The 21,706-nt window shown below is 51.9% G+C and overlaps 3 protein-coding genes across 3 annotated transcripts; 1 reads left to right on the top strand and 2 right to left on the bottom strand.

Annotated features, from left to right (window-relative positions):
* Nucleotides 1-316: 316 nt before the first annotated feature.
* On the bottom strand, nucleotides 317-9,337 carry TEKT5 (tektin 5). Its single transcript, XM_026704443.2, has 7 exons — nucleotides 8,268-9,337; nucleotides 7,200-7,283; nucleotides 5,946-6,016; nucleotides 5,166-5,309; nucleotides 4,435-4,657; nucleotides 1,319-1,473; nucleotides 317-699 (listed from the first exon to the last, which is right to left on the bottom strand). The coding sequence occupies exons 1-7, from the start codon at nucleotides 8,832-8,834 to the stop codon at nucleotides 483-485; spliced, it is 1,461 nt and encodes a 486-aa protein (XP_026560228.1). The 5' UTR covers nucleotides 8,835-9,337; the 3' UTR covers nucleotides 317-482.
* A 9-nt stretch (nucleotides 9,338-9,346) lies between these two features.
* On the top strand, nucleotides 9,347-16,019 carry NUBP1 (NUBP iron-sulfur cluster assembly factor 1, cytosolic). Its single transcript, XM_026704445.2, has 11 exons — nucleotides 9,347-9,474; nucleotides 10,205-10,309; nucleotides 11,126-11,259; nucleotides 11,882-11,950; nucleotides 12,414-12,446; nucleotides 12,787-12,877; nucleotides 14,063-14,217; nucleotides 14,480-14,590; nucleotides 14,932-15,034; nucleotides 15,206-15,289; nucleotides 15,540-16,019. The coding sequence occupies exons 1-11, from the start codon at nucleotides 9,432-9,434 to the stop codon at nucleotides 15,590-15,592; spliced, it is 981 nt and encodes a 326-aa protein (XP_026560230.1). The 5' UTR covers nucleotides 9,347-9,431; the 3' UTR covers nucleotides 15,593-16,019.
* On the bottom strand, nucleotides 15,818-21,685 carry TVP23A (trans-golgi network vesicle protein 23 homolog A). Its single transcript, XM_026704447.2, has 7 exons — nucleotides 20,706-21,685; nucleotides 19,959-20,038; nucleotides 19,001-19,145; nucleotides 18,225-18,314; nucleotides 17,619-17,747; nucleotides 16,901-17,032; nucleotides 15,818-16,695 (listed from the first exon to the last, which is right to left on the bottom strand). Exons 1-7 carry the CDS (start codon nucleotides 21,177-21,179, stop codon nucleotides 16,636-16,638), a joined length of 1,110 nt encoding a protein of 369 aa, XP_026560232.2. The 5' UTR covers nucleotides 21,180-21,685; the 3' UTR covers nucleotides 15,818-16,635.
* Nucleotides 21,686-21,706: the final 21 nt, after the last annotated feature.

The following is a 21,706-nucleotide window of genomic DNA, read 5'->3' as shown; positions in this document are numbered from 1 at the left end:
AATGTTAGCTACTTACATGGCGCTTTCACACGTGCAACACTTTGCCCTTCGGCAGGCCAGGTTCCCCTGGCCCAAGCGGATCAGCAGGAAGGCCCAAGCTTGCAGGTGGAGTCAGCGTCGCCTCCTCTGGCCACCCGGGCTGCCAGATCTCCAGGTCCCATCGGTGGATTCAGCCTCGTGGCCTCCATGGGCTAAACGGGGGGGAAGAGCAACTGGGGCGAGGGCCAGGACCAGCCCCTCTTCTGGACTGGGCTCCTGTCCGCTCTAGAGCCCGGCTGACTCGCACTTTCTGCAAGCAAGAAAAGCTGTGACCTTGTTCCGATTTTGTTTTCGTTACGTTAACGTTTATTTTCACGGGATTTTTTATTTTTCTTTCTCCTTCTTCCATTTGCTAGAAAAAAATAAACGAGCAGAAATGTCTCCCATGATTTTCAATCTTTTATGTCAGATTGACAGGAGCGTGGAAGGCGGCCGTTGCAGCCTCAGGTGTAGCCGACCAGGCGAGGCGTGCTGGGGAAGGTCTTGCGCATCCCCATGCACTTCTCCTTGTCAATGAAGAGGCTGTTGGCCTTGACCATCAGGTCGTGCTCCAGTTTTGACTTGTTGAGGATTAGCAGCTGCAGGGTATCCTGGGCTTCTCGCAAGCGCAACTTCAGGGTCTGGAGCGTGTCGTCAATTGTGAACACTTCGTTCACCAGCCTGAAAGGGAAGGAAAAGGTCACCGGCTGCTGGGACCCGGCTGGGAAAGAGCCAGGCTCGGAAGCGCGTGCAGAGAGAGAGGCCCGCTCGCGTTCGGCTTCTTCCTTGATGGGATCCGTTCGAGGAGCTTAAGAAGATGTTGACGAATGAGCCAAGGCTAACAGCGACAAGGAGAAGCCTCGAAGCAGAGCTGGCTCGCAAGGCAGGTGGATTCCACCACCCCCTCCTCCTCCGGCCCTCTTACAAGCCGCAGAGGGGCTGTCTGTCGCTGCCTCTGCCTAAATCTGCCATTTAATGCCCCCACCTGTAGGGAAGCCGGGCGCCCGTTCAGCCCAGGACGCCCTGAACCAAAACACGGAGGCAGGAGGAGACCAGAAGCACCGGCTGGCAGGGCCCAGCACCGACTCCCGAAGAGCCGCACTGGGGACTTGGGGCTCCAGAAAGGCCTCGGCAACCTCCCGGCAGCTTGGAGGGTCTGGGTCCCTGCAGAGCCTGGATTCCCAAAACGGTGCTTCGCCCGCCGCACAAGCCCCCGCCGGCCTCCTTGAAAGCAGCAGCGTCTCTCAGGGCTGAGGCGGCCACCACCCGAGGCTGCCCTGGGAAGCCCAAGGGCACTCACTTGAACTGGGGGACGTCCCGGCACAGCTCCATGTTCGGCCGCCGGGTCCGCGCTTCCAGGCGGGTCTGGGCCACCTTCAGTGGACACTCCTTGGCCATGATTGCCCTTTCCAGTAACATGATGGTGTTTTCGGTCTGGAAGATTTCTTGAAGGGTCTGAAAGGGGAAGTAAAGAGCCGTGACACTTTTGGACAGGAAAACGGCTGCCGGCACACAAGGCCCGGCTGGAGGGTCCTGGGCCCAGGACCCGGCCCATTCGGAGGAGGGCGGCGGCTCTGGCTTTCAGGCCAGCTGCAGACCCAGCACACAAAAATTGCACTTCTACTTTCTTCCCACAAAAACCACCTGGAAACTACATACACAAAAAACGCAGAGCCCCACGGAGTGGCTAAGGATCAAGCCTCACTCCAAGGCAACTTTTCCTCTTTTGAAAAGTTTCACTGATTAATCAGGGAATACTTAATTTAAAACCCGGCAACAGAAGCCCTGAAACCTATGATTCTGAATGGCAATGTTTAACTTGCCAGGAGAAAATAATTAAACAGACACAGAATATTCACTGTAATTAATTGATCAACACTGATTTTAATTAAAACCCATTTCGTTTTTGTTCTGGTCCCTTTTTAGTTTTTGTTCTACAGTCCCAGGCAAGTTAGTCTTAAACCTCCCAGTATAGCAAGCAGGCCCAAAATATTGTGCTAATTGGTCTGGAAAATTTAGCCCTACATTTGCTCTGGCTGAGAATAAACCAGGGCTGAGTACATTTTGATCTCTCTCAGTTAAAGTGAGTAATGCAGCTGAAATATCTGCCCAACTATCAAGCAAAATAAACTTAGTATGTAAACAACTTTGTGGCCGAGATTCAAGATTCTTTCACGGGTCTGTAGCCACTGGAGTACAGGAAATGCCCCTCTTTAGGTGGTCAAGGTCCCCCGTGTTTCTGGGCTCTGCTTAACGCCCACCCGGGGCCTTCTCTGCCACGATCTTAACAAAGGTGAAGAACTTTCTGTCAGGTATAAGGAGATATGCCGGCTCTCTATAAATTAATACTGGCCCCAAATTGGCACAAATTGGTCACCCTGCAGAAGGCATCAAAGGTTGCCCCTTAAGCCGTCCTCCTGCACCCAAGAGCTCTTCCAACACAGGACCTCCCTGGGGAGGGCTTGAACCCAGTGGTGATATGAATATCAGGTTCTCTTCTTTTGGGTGTTTCGTGAGTCATTAAAAAGGATGAGCTTCTAACTTTCCCACAGTCAGATCTCAAAACAATAAGCACACTCAGCAAGGATGGGCCAAGAGTCCCAACACTTCCTCTTAAGAAATACTTAAAGAAAACTCAGCCCCTCTGAAGGAGAAATCCAAGCTCCTCTAGCTGAGAGGCAAAGAGGCCGGGGGGGGGAGAGAAATTTGAGGGTGGGGGGCGGCTACTTCAGCCTAGGGAGAGGACCAAGCGCAAAGCCAGATCCAGCCTGGCTTGTTTAGTCCTTTACTTCTTCTTCCTCTGCTTTGCTTTTTCTCTTCTGGGGGAAAAACGTTCCTGCTGAATTTCATGCTAAGAAAAGGAATAATTGACAAGCAGTCGACTCTTCCCCGTCAGTATCTGAAACACAAACTCAGAACTCGAACCAAACATTCAACCTCTTTTGAACAGAATGTGTTGTGATAGATAGGATTTGAAGTCATAATTCTCTTGCTTTCTATTTTAAAAAGCAGAATTAAGGAGAAGCCGGAAGGGAGCGGATGTGCAACCTGGTCAACCTACCAGCACTACGTGACCTTGGCTACACCTAAGGACGACATATAAAATCCACAATGCCAGACAGTTCACATCATCTCAGAGCCTTATTGGCAGTCAATCCTGCATCACTGCAGAGCTGCATTGGAGGGATCGGAAATCAGTGCAAAAGCGGGGGGGGGGGGGCACGACACAAAGGAGTTCAGAAGTGGCTGCAGATTGATGTCTTGGGCTCTTCCAAAGATGCCCCCCTGTTCCAGAGCATAACCACAAAGGAGCCCCCCGGCATTCTTGGCTCTTCAGTTCAGTTGCCTTCTGGCTCCCCCAGGAGCAAAGGAAGAGAGCCCCCCGACCGTCCTTTTCCACGGGATTAAGGGTCGCTTTCCGTTCTCCTGCCTCTAGGAGATGCTTCCACCGGTTGTCCAGTGGGCACACACAGCACCAGGGACTCAGCCGAGGGAAGACGTTGGTCACTTAGCCTCTCTTTAATGTGGCACAAGAGTGAAAGAGGCTAGGTGGAAGACGGGCGTGCCTGCTCTGTCTAACTATACTGGTTTAATCTGAATTCAGACAACTCCACATTTATTCTAGAAGTTACGGAGGGGACGGGACTGACAAAGGTTTCGCTGAAGGCCGTAATTCATCTCTGTGCTTGTGACTGTTCTCCTGCTGTGCAAGAGATTGGAACAAGACACCGATTCATGCCAAGCCTGCCTGCCCACGTTGTCCAACGCTTTGGTGAGGTTCACCATTTGTTTCCCCACAAATCCTCCCTCTCGCGCGCTGCTGGATTGTCTCCGGTTTGGTGACCTCACGGGGCAGTGTGGGCAGAGCAGACCGACGGCTCTCCGGCGTCTTCTCGAGTGAAAAAGCATAGAAGGTCAGTCAGCACGCTGGACCAAGCGGGGAGTTCCTGACTTGCCAGCTCAGACAGCCTCCACATCTGTACCTCAACAATCGTTCTGTACAGCGTGCCCATCTCTGGAGTGGAGGCCCTGAGCTGCTCAGCAACCAAAATCCTGCCCCGGTTGGGGTCTTTAAGACGAGAACCACCTGCGCTGAGGGACACGGGGTCTCAGCTTGGGACTTCCAGCAGCAGACTGTTGAGAGACGGGTCTTGCTATAGGCTCTCCTGCGTGAGCAGGGGGTTGGACTAGATGGCCTCCTAGGTGCCTTCCAATTCTGTCAGCAAGGTCACCAACTTTACCACTTGTGGATTTCAACTCCCAGAATTCCTTAGCCAGCAATCCACACGTGGTAAAGTTGCTGAGGTTGGAGACCCTGCTCTGGAGGCTCCGACAGTTTTTCTGAACCTAAATATAGGAATGAGAGAGATTCCATCACCCAGAGCAAACGGGATGCTGCCCACCGGCCTGTCCTACCTTCGCCAGCTGTGCTTGCAGCTGGTTCTTGGCATCTGCAATTTCTGAGATGCGAGAGGTAAAGGACAGGTTGCTCTCTGTCCACTGCTTCCACATGTCATCCGAGGTGATTTCCAGCGTGTGGTTGGCTTCCTCGCAGAGGATGGCCGTGTTGGCCCGGGCGTTCTGGGAATACCGGATGTTGTCATCGCTAAACTTCGCCCAGGTTTCAGGGACGGAGACTCTGCAAGGCAAGAGGCCGAGTCGCTTTGGATAATGGAAGGAAGCTATTATTTCACGTGAGAGGGGCCCGGGTCAAAAATTATAGCCCAGTGCTAATAATAGGAGAGAAGACTGCGGGGTATAAAGGGTTCCATCGGGTGCTGACTATGGGATGGTGGAAAACAGAGAAGAAAAAACAGAGCCCACGAGTGAAGAGGTGCAGCTCTGTGCGCACAGTGGAGAGAACCAGACCTCCCTAGTGTGGAACGTAAGAACCAGTTAAAATTGTTGAGGCCATCTAAGGTTGACCTGGAATACTTTAACATGCATTTCAAGTCTAGGAAAAATGTTTGAAGGGTTTTTTCCCCTTAATCTTTTTCTGTAAGGCAAAGTGCTCACTGATGTCCCTAATCCAGTGTCCAATTATCAACGAAAGGGCTCTGACAAACTTCATGAGACTGGCTCTTTCTTATTCCCGCATTCATTTGGCTGCTACGTAAATGACTACAAGGAGATAGTCCGGTACTTACGTTCCATCAATTTTCTCAATTCCATGGTAGTAGTTGATACTGTCTGAAGTATTCCTCAAATTATAGCATTTTTCATCGATAAAATGAGCTGAGCTTTTATCCCCGAGATCCCTCTCAAGCGCATGTTGAGCATCTCTGTTAAGGCTGGAACAAAGATTTATGCGGTTATCGTCTTCCCTCTCCCAATATTATTCATTAGAGGAGTCAAGGAACATCCACTGAAAAGGCACAGGAAATTTCTCTCCATTCCCAGGTTGTTAAAAAAAAAAAACCACATGAATTTTAACCCTATACTTTTGTCACTTTTACAAGAGTGACAAGAAAGCCTTCCTATGTTTACGGAGTTCCTGATTATCACACTTTCCTTTCAGTAAGACAAGAGAGTGAAGCGGAAGGAGTCCTGCTACCGCTACCTGTTGAACTTCTGCCTAGTGTGACAGTCAAAGTAAAACATGTGGGTGGGTGATAGTAGTCAAGGAATAAATCATGCTAGTTTAGCCGTTGCCGTTTCTTTTCTTTTCTTTTTCCACTTCCTGCCTTTGAAGGTTACCTCTGGTTTTCCCTCTGGGCGCTGTGCAGTCGCACGCTTCTTGCTACTGAGAGCCGCCCAACGAACTGATTGTTCCTTGCTGAAGGCCCCACCCATCCCAAAGAGGATTCCTCAAACCATAATGGTGATCTTGAACTGCTGCTGCAGCTGTTGCATCCTCCCCAGCACAGATAAATCTGACCAACTCATCATCCCGCTTTTACTAGCAGCTGACTTGTTTCAAAGCTTACTTAATCTGCTGGTCGATTCTTTCTGCGAGCTTTCTCATTTTCTCTTGGCACGCCCTGATCAAATCAACCTCCTGGAATAGAAAAAACACGCCGGTCAGGGATTCTGCAGAAGTTGAGGGGAAAGGCAGTTTGCGGAGCAATCCTCCGTCCTTGCAAAGGCCCAGGAAAGGGAAACAAAAGGGATAACAGAGAATTAAAGGTGGTATTTTGACACCTGGTGACAATACCGAGACATCCAGGTAATTTTAGCAACAGCTCCGGAGAGGCTTGTCCCAGCCTTCCTACAGGATGTACGCAGACACCAGAAGAACATCTTGTTTATTTAAAATGCAAAAAGATCCTTGTGTTACATTTATATGCAATTGCATGCTGGGAATAGTGATTCTCATTCATTTTTATCAGCAGGAAGGTTAAATTAATAAGGAGCTTATCAGATGATTCAAGGGAGACTCCAGATTGCGGAATCTGCATCAGAACACAGCAGGAGTCCCCGGAGTTATTTGTTTAAACCTGAACCGAGAGAAAAGTTTCATCATGCGTTACAGGTATTAATACACATAGCAGAGGCAGAGCTCAATGGAAGCATACATAGAATTGTTGTGAGTTATTATCTTTCAGTAAGTCTCAGTGGCTGGGAATTATGGGAGCGGAAGTTCAACACAGTGTGGGAAACCAGCTGCAGACTAACCTCACCCTCTTGAAATTGGTGAATTTTAAACAAGACGTCAGCCTTATCAGCCGGATCAGGCAGAAAACGCAACCACCTGAGCTCGTTCCACTTTACTTATAAGGCTACGCTAACAGAATTAGTCTGTAAGTGCTATTCACCCGCCAACTCCTTTGCAGCCTGAGAAACCTGGCAGGGTCCCTCCTGCGCCTCTCGCCCTGCCCGCTTTCCAGCCACGGGCTCTGCTGCCCCTTCTCAGACCCTTCCCTAGGCAGCCTCTCTTCACCCGTCTCCCAAGGTTTTTCCCAAAGTCTTTCCACTGGACTAATCTTACATTACTGAAACTTGCTTTATACAAAAAATTCCTGCTCACAGAAAATGAAGAAAAAGAAAAAAGAAAATCCTCTTTCAGGAATGCAACCAGATATCTCCAAACAAGCTGATAGCATATCCGTTCCTGCTCTGAACAGTTTCCGGTCAGCTTACCTTTCCATGAGTAAACCCAGAGGGCAGGAAGAGCGGGAAAACAAAAACCTACCATTTAAATGCTACTTTTTGGCAATTGCTTACAAACTATTTTACAATACCTGTATAAGATTCCTTTCCACGTGATCATGGACCAAGTCAATTCCCATCCGTTTCTCCCTATTGTATAAGCATTCCAAGGCCACCTACGAACAAAATAGAAAATAGAAATAGAATTAAAAAGATATCCAAGGGGGCGGGGGGGCAGGGGAGATGGAGAGGACAAAAGCTCCTGCCTCAGGCCAACTTTGGCTGTGGCTGCTTTGGGGGTCAACAATGTGTCCTGAACAGATTTGGAGAGAAAAGCTAATATGCCACCTAATGGCCAGTTTTCATCTCACAGCAAAGCTGACTCAGGGAAGCGCACAATGTTTCTAGCGGGTGCGTAACACTTTTAAAATCCTACTTTTCTACACTCAAGAAAGTGGAATTCTCACCCTTTTCTTCTACAACTGATATTTTATGAGAAGGCACCAACAATACCATTAACATTACAATTCTTTCAAGAGCTTCTTTCAAGTCAAGCTTTGACTCTTAGTGACGTGTTTTTCAACCGGGCGCAAACTGGCTTAGCTTTCAAGTCAAGGTTGGGCTGGTGCTGCCACCAGCAGAGAAGTGAAGACTTTACTTATTCCGGAGCTTTGGCAGATTCCTCCTCCTTTCTGAGCTGAAAACAAATTGCTGTTCTGGCTTTTAACACAAAAAGTAGAATTGCCATCTCTGAAGCAATCTGCCTAAGCATTTTTAATCTCTTCTGAGACACTTCACAGAAGCAAACGCCAAAGGGATATTTTCTATGGCGGAACAGTGTTTCTCCATACCTCTTTCTGCAAACCGCCTTTGGCAGAAAGCACGGGTCATTTTTACCTTGCCTATCGTTTTGTGAGCCTGTTGAGGGCCTAGTTCAGGGATAGATTCATATTAAAAAGCATGCTGCTATCCTTCCAAGGGTTTGCCTACCATTCGAAGGATGCTGCAGTGCTACAGCAAAGGAGAATGTTGTAGAACTAACCCACCAGGGAAATGGTTGTGAAGGCATTACCCCGCAGTGGCCGCAAGAGAGGCCAGTACTGTTTCTCCAGCACCCCACATTAATAGCAGCCTGACAGCACTGGGGGAGCCACACTTGCCTGGAGAGGCCCCTGGGCTTCATCAGCCGCACACTCCAGGCGCCGCTTGGCAGTGTCCAGCGCACGAGTATCAAGCAGCAGCCGCTCGAGCTCATAGGTCAACTCGGACCGCCAGAAATCGATGTCAGCCAGCCTCTGTCCCAGGTTTTTCCCAGAATCCTCTTGCTGCTGCCGAGTCAGCTGGTCCTTGTCTTGCATGAGCCGCGCACTGTCCGCATTCAGCCGCCCGGCCCAGTGCCGGTATGCCTCCGACCCTTTGATCTGCACGGTGTTGGCTTTATACCAGTCTTGGGGACTGTAGCGGGCGTAGAGAGAGGACCTCACCGAGGGCAGGATGGTTGGGGGCCTCAACGGGGCACTGAGGCGCCCGGCCCCCTCATCTCCAGGTCGGAAAGCGGAGACCTTGTAGAAGAGGCTGGGCCTCCATGAGTTCAGGTAGCGATAGCCTGGCAGGTAGTAAGCCTGGTAGCTGTCATGGCTGAGGCTGGTGGGGGCCACCTCTGGCAGCAGGCAGCTCTTCTTCGGTCCACAGTAGCTGGCCGTCTGGGTGGTGCCCAAGAATTCCATCAAACACCACAGGCAGTTACCAACCTCCCTGGCAGCCCAAGGCGCAAGAGCAATTCAGTTGCCTTGGGGGGGAGGGGGGGTCTCTGCTCCTTGAGCCTAGCCTGGCACTGTGACTTGGCGCTGGTGTCACAAAAGGACCCTGGAGGGCCCCCCCTCCTCCACTGCCTGCTTAAAATGCCTCCCTGCTTGCCCTGGGCCAGGCTTTCCCAGCCTGGGCAACCTGAGGACAGGTGGACTTCAACCCCCAGAATTCCCCAGGTGGCATGCCGGCTGGGGAATTCTGGGAGATGGTCCACTCTTCTGGTGGGCCAGGCCTCAGCCGCCAGCTTCCCAGCCCCCCTGAATGACCCCAAGCCAAAGAGCTGGGGGCGCTGAGGGGCGCCCTGTCCCAAGCTGAGGGGCCGGACTAAGGCCGGAAAAGAGGGGCCGGCCTTCCCTCCCCTCGCTCGGCTCCTCCAGCCTCCCTCCGCGGTCCAACCGGAACGCCTCGCCCGCTCTCTTTCTCCGGGGGAGGATTTCTTTCGGGCGCACCGCGGAGCCGTTTTGGCGTCCCTCCTCCGGCCGGAAGTGCACTTCTCTTCCGGAAGTGGCGCCGCTATGGCGGAGGGGAGCGGGCCTTCCCTCGACGGACGGCCTCACGGTGAGCGAGGGGGGCGCCGGGCGGACGGGGGGCGCGCCTCTCCGCCGAATCGCCGTCCTCGGAGCCCCTGGAAAGGCCTGGGAGCGGGGCCGCAGAGGGGGGGTCGGCCGGTCCCCTCTTTTCGGCCTTGCCCGGCCCCACCTCGACGGCCCCCCAGGAGCAATCATGACAATCACGTCTTAGCGCTCTGAGTTTCCATCTGAGTAAAAGATTTTAATAATATTTTAATCAGTGCAATTATGTTTTACTATTTTAATTCTTTTTTTATTTGTTTTATACCTCCTAAGCCGGCCAGAGTCTCCACTTTGTAGGGAAATGGGTGACATAAAAATGTAATAAATAATAAATATATAAACAACCAGAGAGCCTTGAATTGTGTCTGTGCGTGAACAAAAGGTCCCTTTGAAATACTAGCCTGGTGAGGGCCATTTGAACTTCGGGTGGGGAGGGGAGATTGTTGTGGTGGGGTTTGACAGGAGAGCAATTTTAAGGTCCCTGAAGGGCGTGGCCGGAAAGGGTCTCTGTCCTTCCAGAGGGAAGGGGGGGCTCCCCTTCTGTGGATTGCTCACCTTCTCTTTAGCATCCAGCCTTTTTCTCTCCTGCACATTTTTTTCCCCCGGCCTACTACAATGATGCTAAATTTTCAGTCAGATCTGTTGCCATCACGCTCGCCTGTGACTCCTCATCTTCCTCCAGTGTGAATATTGTCCTTTATTCATATCCCCTCCAGACTGTCCGGGCACTGACAGCAATGAAGCAGGCAAGGCTGATGCTTGCCAAGGATGCCCCAACCAGGGCTTGTGTTCCTTGGGACAACTTGCTGGCCCTGACCCAGGTATGTTATGGGTGCGTTATGCAACTGAGCTTGGAGAACGAGCTTGGGAGGGAGTCTCTGATGGTGTTCTGACCCAACCGGGTTCCAAAAGAGCAAACACAAGACAAAGGCAGCAGCCCCCACCTTTTAAGGTTTAATCCACGAATTCTGTTTCTTCATAGATAGAAGGCTGCTTCCAACTAATTAGCCTTGCCAAGTTGTTTGTCAAGGCTGCCAAAAACCCAGAGATAAGAACTAGTTTCCAAGAGTTTTCAAATACTAACTATGATGTCCACGAGGCTGAGTCTCAGAGCGTCTTTACCTTCTGCAAAGAACGCTTCTTCAAACCTGGCTTTTATCCTCTTGAGGGAGGGGCCATTACCTTGCAGTCTTACTCCCGAGTCACCTGCGCTGCTGTAACTGCTCTCTCCTACGATCGATCCTGTGCACACGCGCACTTGGCACAGGCTCCTCTGGAACCTCCTCATCGCTGCTGCCAGCCCCCACAATTTCTGAAGGCAGCAGTCCACTCCCTAATGGTCCTGGCCCCTCATCTGTGTCCTTGCTCTCCTCAGCCGTCCGCACCTGCTGCCGGCTAGCAGCAACAGATGGCAGCTTGCAGAGTTCTCAATGCTTTTTCATTTGCCTTTGAGCTGTGGGTGAGGTGGGACCATTAGGGGTGGAGGGGGCTTAATGGCAGGCTAGGAGCTAACCCTATTGTAGGGCCACTCAGTCAGGAGACGAAAACCAAGTTCCATATCACATCCGACTCTCCATCCTCAAATACAAAATATTTTATTGATTAAAGTTTTTTCTGTTGTTTTCTCCTCCATGAAGCTATTGAGGAAATCAAGGAAAAGATGAAAACTGTCAAGCACAAGCTGCTGGTGTTGTCTGGGAAAGGAGGTGTGGGTAAGAGCACATTCACTGCTCTCTTGGCCCACGGATTAGCAGAGGATGAAACGACGCAGGTGAGGGTCTCCTGTGTAACACTCTTCAGCATCACAGAGGTTGTCGTAACAGTGGCCTGACAATGGAGACAAACAAGCAATTTCTCGTGATGGCTTCGTGAGGAAGGCCACACATGCATAGTGTTGCTTGATAGCAGATAGAGATTATGTCCTTCCCTAGAGCCAGCCTTCTGATCAGTGAAAAAGGGTGTCATGGGAGGGGCGGCTGTTGGGAACAAATACTGAATTCATCTGGCACTGAGAGTTTAGCCTGCATTCCTGACTGTTTGAATTATTGCCGTGGTTCTTTGTGTGCTTATCTTGCCTTGCTGGAATTATTGGACTCGTTATCTTGCCCTGCGGGAGTGATTGATTGGAGTCGTTCTGTTTACAGAGTTTGGACCAGAGTATCTGTGGCCAGAGGCTGTGCAAGTTCACGGGAGAGTTTTTCTCCCGGCCAGAGAGTAAACAGGACGTTGGGGGCAAAGTTAGAGCAAATAAAGGGACTCATATCGGTTCTCTGGCTGTGTTGCCTTCGTGCCACGCCCCGGGTCATCACAAAGGGTTGCAACAATCCCATACATATTTTTGTGGTATCTTTGAAAGTAAACTTGCAAATCCTGACTGTCTCTTCTCACTCCAGGTTGCCGTGCTGGACATTGACATTTGTGGACCATCCATCCCCAAAATCATGGGCCTTGAGGGAGAACAGGTGTGGCTTTGTGTGTCAGAAATGGTTCATCGTGTTGCTCTTGACTCAGGATGTCAGTGCTTGTGCCATGCGGTCCTTTTTAAAATGCAGCTTTCTAGATTAACCTGGACACTTTTTATTTTCGGTTTAGTGGTTCTGCAAAGTGAGAACTGGCCTTTTGGAAACCAATAATAAGATGTACTTAAAAGATCTATCCCAGAACAAAAAGTTCTGTTGTAGCAAACTTACATGTTTCTAAAATAGGGTGCTTAGCTCCTCTCCCTGATTTGGGGTGACGCTTGTTGATTGTCAATCTCTTACCAATATCTAGTCTTGGAAAATTTATATATTGGTTTTTTTCTAACTACGTGGATATTATCATCATAAATTCACTGTCCCTTTGAATTACAAATTTAGAGCAATAGCAAATTATTGTGATGTTGGGTGCTGGGTGCATATTAACATTTTGAAACCTCCTTTTCAGGTTCATCAAAGTGGGTCTGGCTGGTCTCCAGTGGTGAGTTGCTGTGGCTGTTTGTTAACCAACTGCACGAGAACTCTGGTTGCCACTTTCAGTCAAAACTTAGAAACTACGTTTTCATCAAGAAAAAGCAAGCGTTAGATGGCCTCTCCCATATTCTCCTATTTTGGTGCTGAAGTTCCTTATGTTAGTTTACGGACTGAAATAAGTAAATTAAGATTTATTTACTTTCTGAAAAGGTTTGGCCTAGATGCAGAGATACTTGATCTCTGGGTGAACTCTAGGAGTGATAAGGTTGCAGCTGCTTCATAGACAGAAATAATAATGCATTTGTAGTTTTTGTTTTGTCAGTCGTGTGTGTGCTCCTGTCTTCTAGTACGTTGAAGAAAACCTGGGTGTGATGTCAGTGGGGTTTCTGCTGAGCAGCCCTGATGATGCCGTTATTTGGAGAGGACCGAAAAAAAACGGTTTGTGTCTCTTGGCCCCTGCAAAGAAACCCAGCTGCTGATTTGCTTGTGAATGGCGGTGGCTTCCCCACTTCTGAAATGTCAGATAACAAATAACAGATAATCAGAGTTGGAAGGGACCTTGTAGGTCATCTAGTCCAACTCGCTGCCCAAGCAGCGAGACCCCACGCCATTTCTGGCAAATGGCAGACCTCTCTTCTTGAAAGTCTCAAGCGATGGCGCTCCCACAACTTCTGAGGGCAACTTCTGTTCCATTGGTTGATTGTTTTCACTGTCAGAAAGTTTCTCCTTATTTCCAGGTTAAATCTCTCCTTGTTCAGTTTCCATCCATTATTCCTTGTCTGGCCTTCAGGTGCCTTGGAAAATAGCTTGACCCCTTCCTCCTCTCTGTGGCAGCCCCTCAAATATTGAAAGGCTGCTCTCCTGTCTCCCCTGGTCCGTCTCTTCATTAGACTAGCCAAGCCCAGTTCCTGCAACCGTTTTTCATAGGTTTGAGCCTCCAGTCCCCTAATCATCCTGGTTGTTCTTCTCTGTACTTTTTCTAGAGTCTCAACATCTTTTTTATAATGTGGTGAACAAAACTGGATGAAGTACTCTAGGTGTGGTCTTACTAGGGTTTTATAGAGTAGTATAAGTACCTCCCTTGATCTTGATTGTATCCCTCTATTAATACAATTTAGGATTGCGTTACCTTTTTTGGCTGCTGCTGCCCACTGCTGGCTCCTATGTAGCTGGTTGTCCACTAAGACACCAAGATCCCTCTTACAGTTACTGCTGTTGAGCTTGGTTTCACCCAGTCTATATGTGTCCTTCTGGTTTTTCTTGCCTAAGTGTAGGACTTTACTTTTCTCTACATTGAATTTCATTTTGTTAGATACGGCCCAGGGTTCTAGTCTGTCAAGATCCATCTGGATCTTCAGCCTATCTTCTTGAGTGTTAGCTATTCCTGCCAGCTTAGTATCATCTGCAAATTTGGTCCATAGGTTTAGTTAAAATTAAACTAGCTCTAATTTTAGAGCTTGATAACTAGTTGATAATTATTTTTGTTTGGAGACCATGTGAAAATATATTAAGAAAAATACACTCCAGCACAGAGACACACTTGATGCGGGCGACTGAGGTAAATTTCAGGCTTCCCCCGCAAAAGACCCAACTTCTCCCTTTATTTTTTATTATTATTTTTAGGGATGATTAAGCAATTTCTTCGGGATGTGGACTGGGGTGAAATTGACTACCTGATTGTAGATACCCCTCCAGGAACATCAGATGAACATATATCCATAGTCCAGTTTCTCAGCAGTGCCAGAGTTGATGGGGCAGTGATCGTCACCACCCCACAGGTGAGATATGGATCCTCCGCCATGGGACTAAGGCGGCGTTTCAGTTGGGCTGTAAGCAGGTAGGCAGTCACTGCCAGGTGCACATTGTAGGAAGAGCAGAAGAGGCAGGGAGATTCCAAGGTGTGAGTCCCCCCAGCGATGCTTTCGCAGGACCCCTGGGCCAAACCTTAAGGGCAGTGCGGTCAGTGGGCCTCTTTTTCTTTCCAAGGGCAACTATTAATGCGGGGAAGCTGGATGGGTGGTCAGCTCTTCTTTCCCGTAGGAAGTGGCACTTCAGGACGTTCGGAAAGAGATCAGCTTCTGCCGTAAGGTGAAGCTACCTGTCATTGGAGTGGTGGAAAATATGAGCGGCTTCGTATGCCCCAAATGTAAGGTATTGTTACGTCTCTCTTAGTAGCTTTTAAGTAGGGTAATTATTCTTGCCGCGTCCAGCCCTTCCGTGGTGAGGTTCCGCTACCCCTCCCCAGGCCTTAAGAGTTTCTTCTCCCTTCAGGCCTCCAGCCACCAAAGTGGCTCCCCTGTGAATTCCAGGGAGCTTCTGCAGCCCTGAGCGGCTGGCCAGGGAGGGCGGTTCCCTCCCTGGCAGGGGGCTGCAGGCTCCATTTCACTGCTCTGGGCGGCAGCGGAAGAGACCTCGGTGTGGCACAAACGCTCAGCCCCCCCCCCCTTTCCGGAACACCTCGGAGCCTGTGTAACAGTTTTCCCCTTTTACAGAAAGAGTCCCAAATATTTCCTCTCACCACGGGGGGCGCAGAGATGATGTGCCGCACCTTAAACGTGCCTCTCCTGGGAAAAATGCCCCTCGACCCTCAAATAGGTAAGGTAATGACCTATTGGCACATTTTGGGCGCGAAAGAGAGCAGGTTGGCAGTGAGAATCCCTGTTCCTCAAAGTGGATGAGGCATCCCGGTGGGGAACTGGAGGGAGCATTTCTCTTTGGGAGTCATTTCACTACCTTTGCCCCTTTCCCCCTTTCCCCCTCGAGCAGGAAAAAGTTGTGACCGAGGCCGCTCTTTCTTAGCTGAAGCACCGCATTCTCCAGCCACCCTGTCTTGCAGGAACATTATCCAAAGTGAGTTCAGCCCTTCAAGGGATTCATCCAAGCACTTCGGGGTGTCCTTTTTTTAAAAAAAAAGATGTTTTGGACAGCAAGCCTGGCTCTCGGAATCGTTTTCAGCCACCGGCCACTCCTGTGGGCAATAGTGGCCTCCCAGCCCCTCCCAAGAGCCACCCGGTGGCCTTCGCGCCTGTGGCTGGAAGCCGGCCAGAGAGGGAGGCCTTGCGGAGTTTGAGTCTAATTCTTGCTCTGGATCTTTTTGCAGGAATCCAGGATTCTTGCAACCGGAACTCCCCACAGGAAGAAAACATGATCTGAGCAGCAGATAAACGTGGATCCTTTGTGCACAATCATGTATGTGCAAATAAATACCTTGGAATAATACTTGCCAATCAAAGATGTTTTTCTGAGGAGAGCCTTTCTAGGTTTTCCCAAAACAGGCTGTGTTTTGTGTTTTGTTCATGGGAGCAGATCCACTTATCGTGATGTGATAACTTCCCTTAATAATTAACTTCACTGGTGAAATCAGCCACTGGAGACAAGTTCAGAGGCTGCTTTTATTGAGAAAAACTTATTAAGTCTTCCTTTTTCTCTTTGAGGACAAAGGTCAGTTCCCTTGATTTTGTTTAGTCTCATTCTTCAGGTGTTTTAAAAGGGTGATACCGACAGGGTCCTGTCCACGAGAGACACCGTGTGGTGCCATATTAGCTCTTTTAAGGCGGCAAATAAAAACAACTCATCTGTTTGTGTCTGTCTAGTTCTAAGCAGAGGGATCGCTGTTTCACTTCCTCATCTGCTTCGCGGATCAAACGTTCTTACAGAAAGCAGGGAGAAGGCAAAGACCGTGGCCAGAGACTCCCCTTGTGCCCCTTGCAGCTCCCCAGGGAGAGGCTGGCAGGAAGGGTGACCGTTTCACGCCCCCAGCATCCTCCACAGGTGAACGGGGGCAGAAGGGAATGTGGGACCTGCAGAAAGCCGCCCACAAATGCCGCCCACAAATGCTGAAATGATGCCTAACAGAATCTGGGCTGGGCTGGGCTGAATGAAGGCCGCCGAAGGAGCAGGGAGGGGCAGAGGCTCTGAGCCTGCCTCTCAAGCGGAGAAACCGGCGTTCCTCCTCGGGAGGCGCTCAGAGCTTGGGGCTCGGCATCAGCCTGCCACCCGCTCCGGCAGAGGAAAAGCCCGGAACAGCGTCCTAGAGAAGGGCTGCTGTGCCAGAAAGCGCCACATGGGATGTGAGGCCAAGAGGAAGCTGAAGCTGCGGGTGCTGAATGTGCTGCGTTGGCTCTTCTGAGGCGAAAGGCAGCCTGTCGTGTTTAGCGCAGAAACCGGCCCCCGGGGACCTTCCAGACAGCCTCATTTTAATGGCTTTGGGTCCCCAGATGCTCCAGGACGTTTTTTTGAAAGTCCTCCGGTCGTTCCTGCAGGAGCAATAGAACAAGGCTGGTGGCCGAAGAGGTGGGGAAGCCAATGCTAGCGGGCAGGTGCGGCAGAATTCCCCGGTTACAGCCCCACCCACCCGGCCATGGCCAGGATCCGTTGAGCGATTCCCTCTGCCTCCATTCCCAGTCTTCCCCACCGGTGCATCACCTCCAACGCTGGGCAGGAGGCTCTCCTGCTGCTCACCTTCTGGAAGAGGTCCTGGGCCGGGAAGGGTGCGGTGACTTTGCGGGCGGTTTGGGAGGCTCCCCCAAGTTTGCAGTGGATATAGCCGTAAAGATTAGCCGCCTGGAGGCAGATGCCAGTTATCACCAGGGCCTGGAACACAAAGCGTAGGGGCAGGAGACCCGCCGGCAGGTTTCTAAGGGAACGGGGGAGACCCCCGAGGACCTGCGGGGAGAGCAGCCCTCGCCCAGCCTAAACGGGGGGGGGGGGGCTAGCAGAGGAGGATGATTTTCAGAGGGGAAGGCTCTTGACAGATATTTGTACGACTTTGCAAAGCACCTTCACACAATCACAAGGACATTTTGTAAGGAATCCAGGTTCCTGAGAACCTGAGGATCTTTTTAAATCTCTACCCTCGAAGACTGCCAAGTTCTACCTGGAACGTTGGGCTGAGGGGGATTCGCGAGAGTCGGGGATGACAGCCCGTCTGTCAAAGGTCGCCCAGAAGAGGCGAGGGAGAACTGAGTTCTTCCCGGCTCCTTACTCCGAAAATGCTTCAGCGCCCCACCAAGGAAGCCCCCCACCCGACAGGGGCCTTGGGTGGGCCCTGGTGCAGCCTTTACGCCATCCCTGCCTGCTCACGAAGCACCTCGCGACGGACGGTTGCAGGCATCGGGCCACAAGCTGCCCCGGTCTCGGAGTCCCAGAGGAACCCTGGCGAGTGCCGCCCAGCCCTTACCAGCCACTTCAGCTTCAGGGAGAACAGGGTGCTGAAGAAGAACAGGATCCAGATGACTGGGCAGACGATCAGCCCGAGCCAGAAGATCCGGGCTTCTACCTCAGTGGGGGGAGCCACGGCAGAGGGAGCCTCAAAAGGAGAGAAGAGCAAATTATTTTAAGACGTGGTTGTGAGTGTTGCGCTCGGCCCAAATCTCTGCAAGACGACAACATTCAACAGAAATGGGAACAGATACTGTCCTATTAAGAAAGCAGATTCACTTCTTCATGCTAGCAAGCAAACTTCCTTAAAATGTGATGCTTTGATCGGGTTTATACGGTCCAAAATTTGTGAAGCCCTTTGAAATGTCGGGCTCCAAAATGCGCAAAGCCACCAGATTCCCCCCCCCCTCCCTTTTCCAGACCGACATGAAAAATCCCCTTGTTCCCAGCCAGGGTGACGTTAGCTGGGGGTTATGAGGGCTGCATTCTGACCTCTGGCTTCCCCCAGGCAAGAAGGGAGGTGCTCAGGTTCGCCTCGAGGCCTTTCTCTTGCAGTTCAAGAGCAAATGGCTCCCCCTCGTAAACCGACCCCCAGGTTCACGTGCTGAAAAAGAGAAGCAGCTACCTTCCTTGCTTCAAACACCCAGTGGCTCCTCCCATCCTCGTCGATCTGGTTCCACCATCGCAAACCGACCAGCAACCTTCCGGTGACATTCTGGTGGGGCAGATGAAAGAAGAGGGTGCCCTTTAGGGAGAGATGGCCGGGAAGAAAGATGGGAGTCTGGGGAGTTTCTTGAACTACAGAAATGTCGGGGGGCCCTCACCCTGCCTCAACCGGGCTGGGCCCCCCAGAACCAGCATTTCTCCCTGTGCCGCCATTTGGAGAAGCCGGCGGTGACTCGCCCATCAGACTCCCTTGGTCGAGGACTGCAACCCTGTGACTTTGCCGGCCGGTGGGAAGGGAGCTGATGGGCTGGCAGGCCCCAGGCTGGAGAGCTCTGGAGAACGACGCCTCCTTCGTTGCATTGGCTGCGACCACGGCCTTCATTTCCCCAGTTGCTGGATCCCCGCTGAGACTGGTGGTGATGCTCGAGGCACCACCTTAACCCTCCCCCCCCCTTTTTTTTTTATAATCATCTAGGAGAAGAAAGCCCCTTTCCCATCATTGGCACCTGTTAAGTAACAAACTCATGAAGCAAATTCAAGGTTTGCTTCCTTGGTGCTCCTTGTATCTGCCCACCACCGAGAGCACTAAGAATTGTCTGAAGCCGAGGAAGAGAAGGTGGAAGGGGGGGGGGGAGGGAGCTGGGTGGCTCTCCCCCTTCCTTGGCACCGTGAAGGGCCCGGCAGAACCAAGGGACCCAGCGTGGCCTTGTGAGGCGAGGCCAGCAGGAGGCCTACCTTCACAGACCAGAAGTCGACGGAGAGGAGGAGGAGGATGACGAGGAAGCAGCCGATGAAGCTTTTGCTGAACCAGTCGCAGAAGAGGTAGGTCACGATGGCACTCACGCGGAAGAAGAGGTGGAAGAAGGTGGCCAGCGGGTACCTAGGAAGGAACCATCCAGGATGTCGGGAGTTGTTGGGGTTGGACACCCCCCCGCCTTTAAACATTTGGGTAACGCGGGAGTTTGCGGCTCTGGGGCTTCCGGGCGGAGGAGGGCAAAGGCCAGGCGGCCCTGGCTGGGTATTGGCACACTGGCTTCCTGGTGAAGCCCCATCCGCCGCAAGAGCGAGCCAAGCCCTGCAGGGTGTGTTTACATTAGTCGGTGAGAGTGAGAAGAAAGATAAACAGTTCACAGCAAGGCCGATTCCAAGGACACCTGGGACACCGCCAGGTGATCTCATATTTACCTACCTGGCAACGGTAGGCACAAGAGAACAGCAAGGAGAAACCTTTGATTTTGCATCTGTGAATTTCGGTAAAGAAGCCTCTTTGGGGTAGTTCTGGACCCAAACAGCAAAGGTCACCGAATTTAATCAAGTAATTTTAAAAGCAAATCCAAACTGTTTAGGCTACACTTATACAGGAACAATGTTAAACTTGTGTGCAGCCCAATTCTCAGTGATTCCGCACAGCCAATTAATTTGGCAAGTGTACTTAGTAAGTGCCAGAAATACCAAAAGCTTCGGTCAGCTTGCCTAAGAACAGCCGTGCCGTGCCATGCGGTTACAGAACACAGAATTCCAACAAGCTTTCTACCAAATAAGCCCCAAATTCAGTTGAGCAGGCAAAAGAAAACCCCTCAACCAGTGCAGCAGAAACTCAAAAGGAAGTTTGCATGCACGTCCATCGTACGTATAAAAAAGGGTCCGTTTATGAAACCGAGAGAAGGCAGTTGGAAGAGGGCCCCCTCCTCACCTGACTTTTGCCTTCCTTAAGGCCAGCTCCTCTTCATTCCCAAAGTCGAGGGACACGTCTTCCGTGTCATCTGCCAAGGTCTGAAAAAGGCGGGCCCTGCGTGAGCATCCCATACACACCCAAGCTCAGAGGTGCACCAAGGGAAGGCGCGAGGAAGGCCTCGGAAGCCACGGCTGGAGACCCCGGCAGAACCAGGCCTCTTTCTGTCCTCCTTTTCCAGCAGAGCCTTTGCCCCTCTCCCCGGCCTCCTCTCTCCTGTGCCCTCAGTCCTGCTCCCCTCCTGCCTCTCAATGTTTCCAGGTAGCTTTTCCCACCTGGCGTCGCTTCCTCTTTTCAGCCACACCAGGCCTCGCTCTGGCCAGCTGGCTGCCTATGTGCCTCTTCTGGGTCTGGGAAAGTACACACAGCCTCTGTTTTGACTGAAGGGTTGAGTCACTCCTCCTGCCTCCCAAGGCCGAGGGACTCCCTGCCTCTTGTTTACCAGAACCACCATGTGTCCGCACACCCCGATACTCAAGGCCTCCCTCCGGAAAATGGGTTCCGTTCCAAATAATCTTCTCCCAGGCTGGACTGCCCCCCTGCCCGCTTAGCCTTGTGCTCCTTTTCTGCGCTCAGGGCCAAAGACTCTCCCAGACCGCCTTTGGGCAGGGAATTGCTTTACACACAGCCTCCTGCATCCTGCCGGTCCAAAGCCATCCCATAATACTCTGGTTTTCCTCCCATCCCCTTCAGCCCCTTCTCCCCCACCTGCTTCATCTTCTTGGCTCCGTCTCCTCCTCTTCCTCCTCTGGCCTCTGCGGATGTGAGCAGGATCCACCCAACATCCTGCCTCCTCCTGGCCGTTGCTATGGCGACTGGAGCAGGGATGCTGCTGCCCAGGCAGTGAGGGGCAGGTTGGCGCAGAGGCTGCCTGGCTTTGGGCACCGGGCAGCTGCAGGCCGACAGCCCCAAGTCCCTGGTCTTGGCTGCTCTTTCAGGTCCCCAGTGTTGGGACCCTGCCGGTGCCCACCCTTGACCTGTGAGGGGCCCCACTCGGTGTGCCTTTCTGCCTGGCTTCATGGCAACCGAGGAGCTAATGCCACATTGACCCAGCTGAAATCCAGCCCCAAACGCAAAACTTGGCCTGAAAATCTGCAGCAACAGACGTAGGCACAAGGGGGGAGGGTCTCGCAGCCCCCTCTCCTCCCCCCAGGCTCTGTAAAGGAGGCGATCTGTCTGCATCCGCCTTTGCGCAGCTGAGCGACTGGAATTTCCCTGCGTTGTTAGGAGACACGCCCGCAGGTTCGCCTGGCAGGTGCTTTCGCGGGCCGACTACCCGCCGCCCTTCGGGGCGGAAATGCAGAGGAGGAGCCGCGAGCGAGGCTGCCGCGCGGGTAGCCGGAGCCCCGTTTTCCCCTCCCGGCCCTCCCTGCTTGGGGATTCCCCGCGAGCCTGAGCAACGCAGCGAAGCTTTATCCCGGGACTAAAAGGCCAGGCAGCCTCGGCGGGCCCCCCCCCCTCGCCCCAGGAGAAGCGCCGCGGAGCTCCCATCCGCCTGCAACGCCCCCCGCCCGACCTGCCGGGGGTCTCGACCCGGCGCCCCGCCAAGGAGCCCGCTGCTGCGGCCCGGGCGCCTCTTGGGGTGGCTGTAAAGGGAGGGGGGGACGGGACACCCCGCCCTCAGCCAGGGAGCCTCCCGGAGCTGCCGAACGGTTAGGCGACTCATAAGCACACCAAATTCAACGTGTAATTTCACAAGCAAGGCCCTC

Source organism: Pseudonaja textilis, chromosome 14 (assembly GCF_049901715.1).
Source record: "Pseudonaja textilis isolate UNSWEBS1 chromosome 14, rPseTex1.2, whole genome shotgun sequence".
Classification (NCBI taxonomy): Eukaryota; Metazoa; Chordata; class Lepidosauria; order Squamata; family Elapidae; genus Pseudonaja; species Pseudonaja textilis.
The sequence above is the reverse complement of the archived record's forward strand: the minus strand, read 5'-3'. Positions and strand labels throughout refer to the sequence as shown.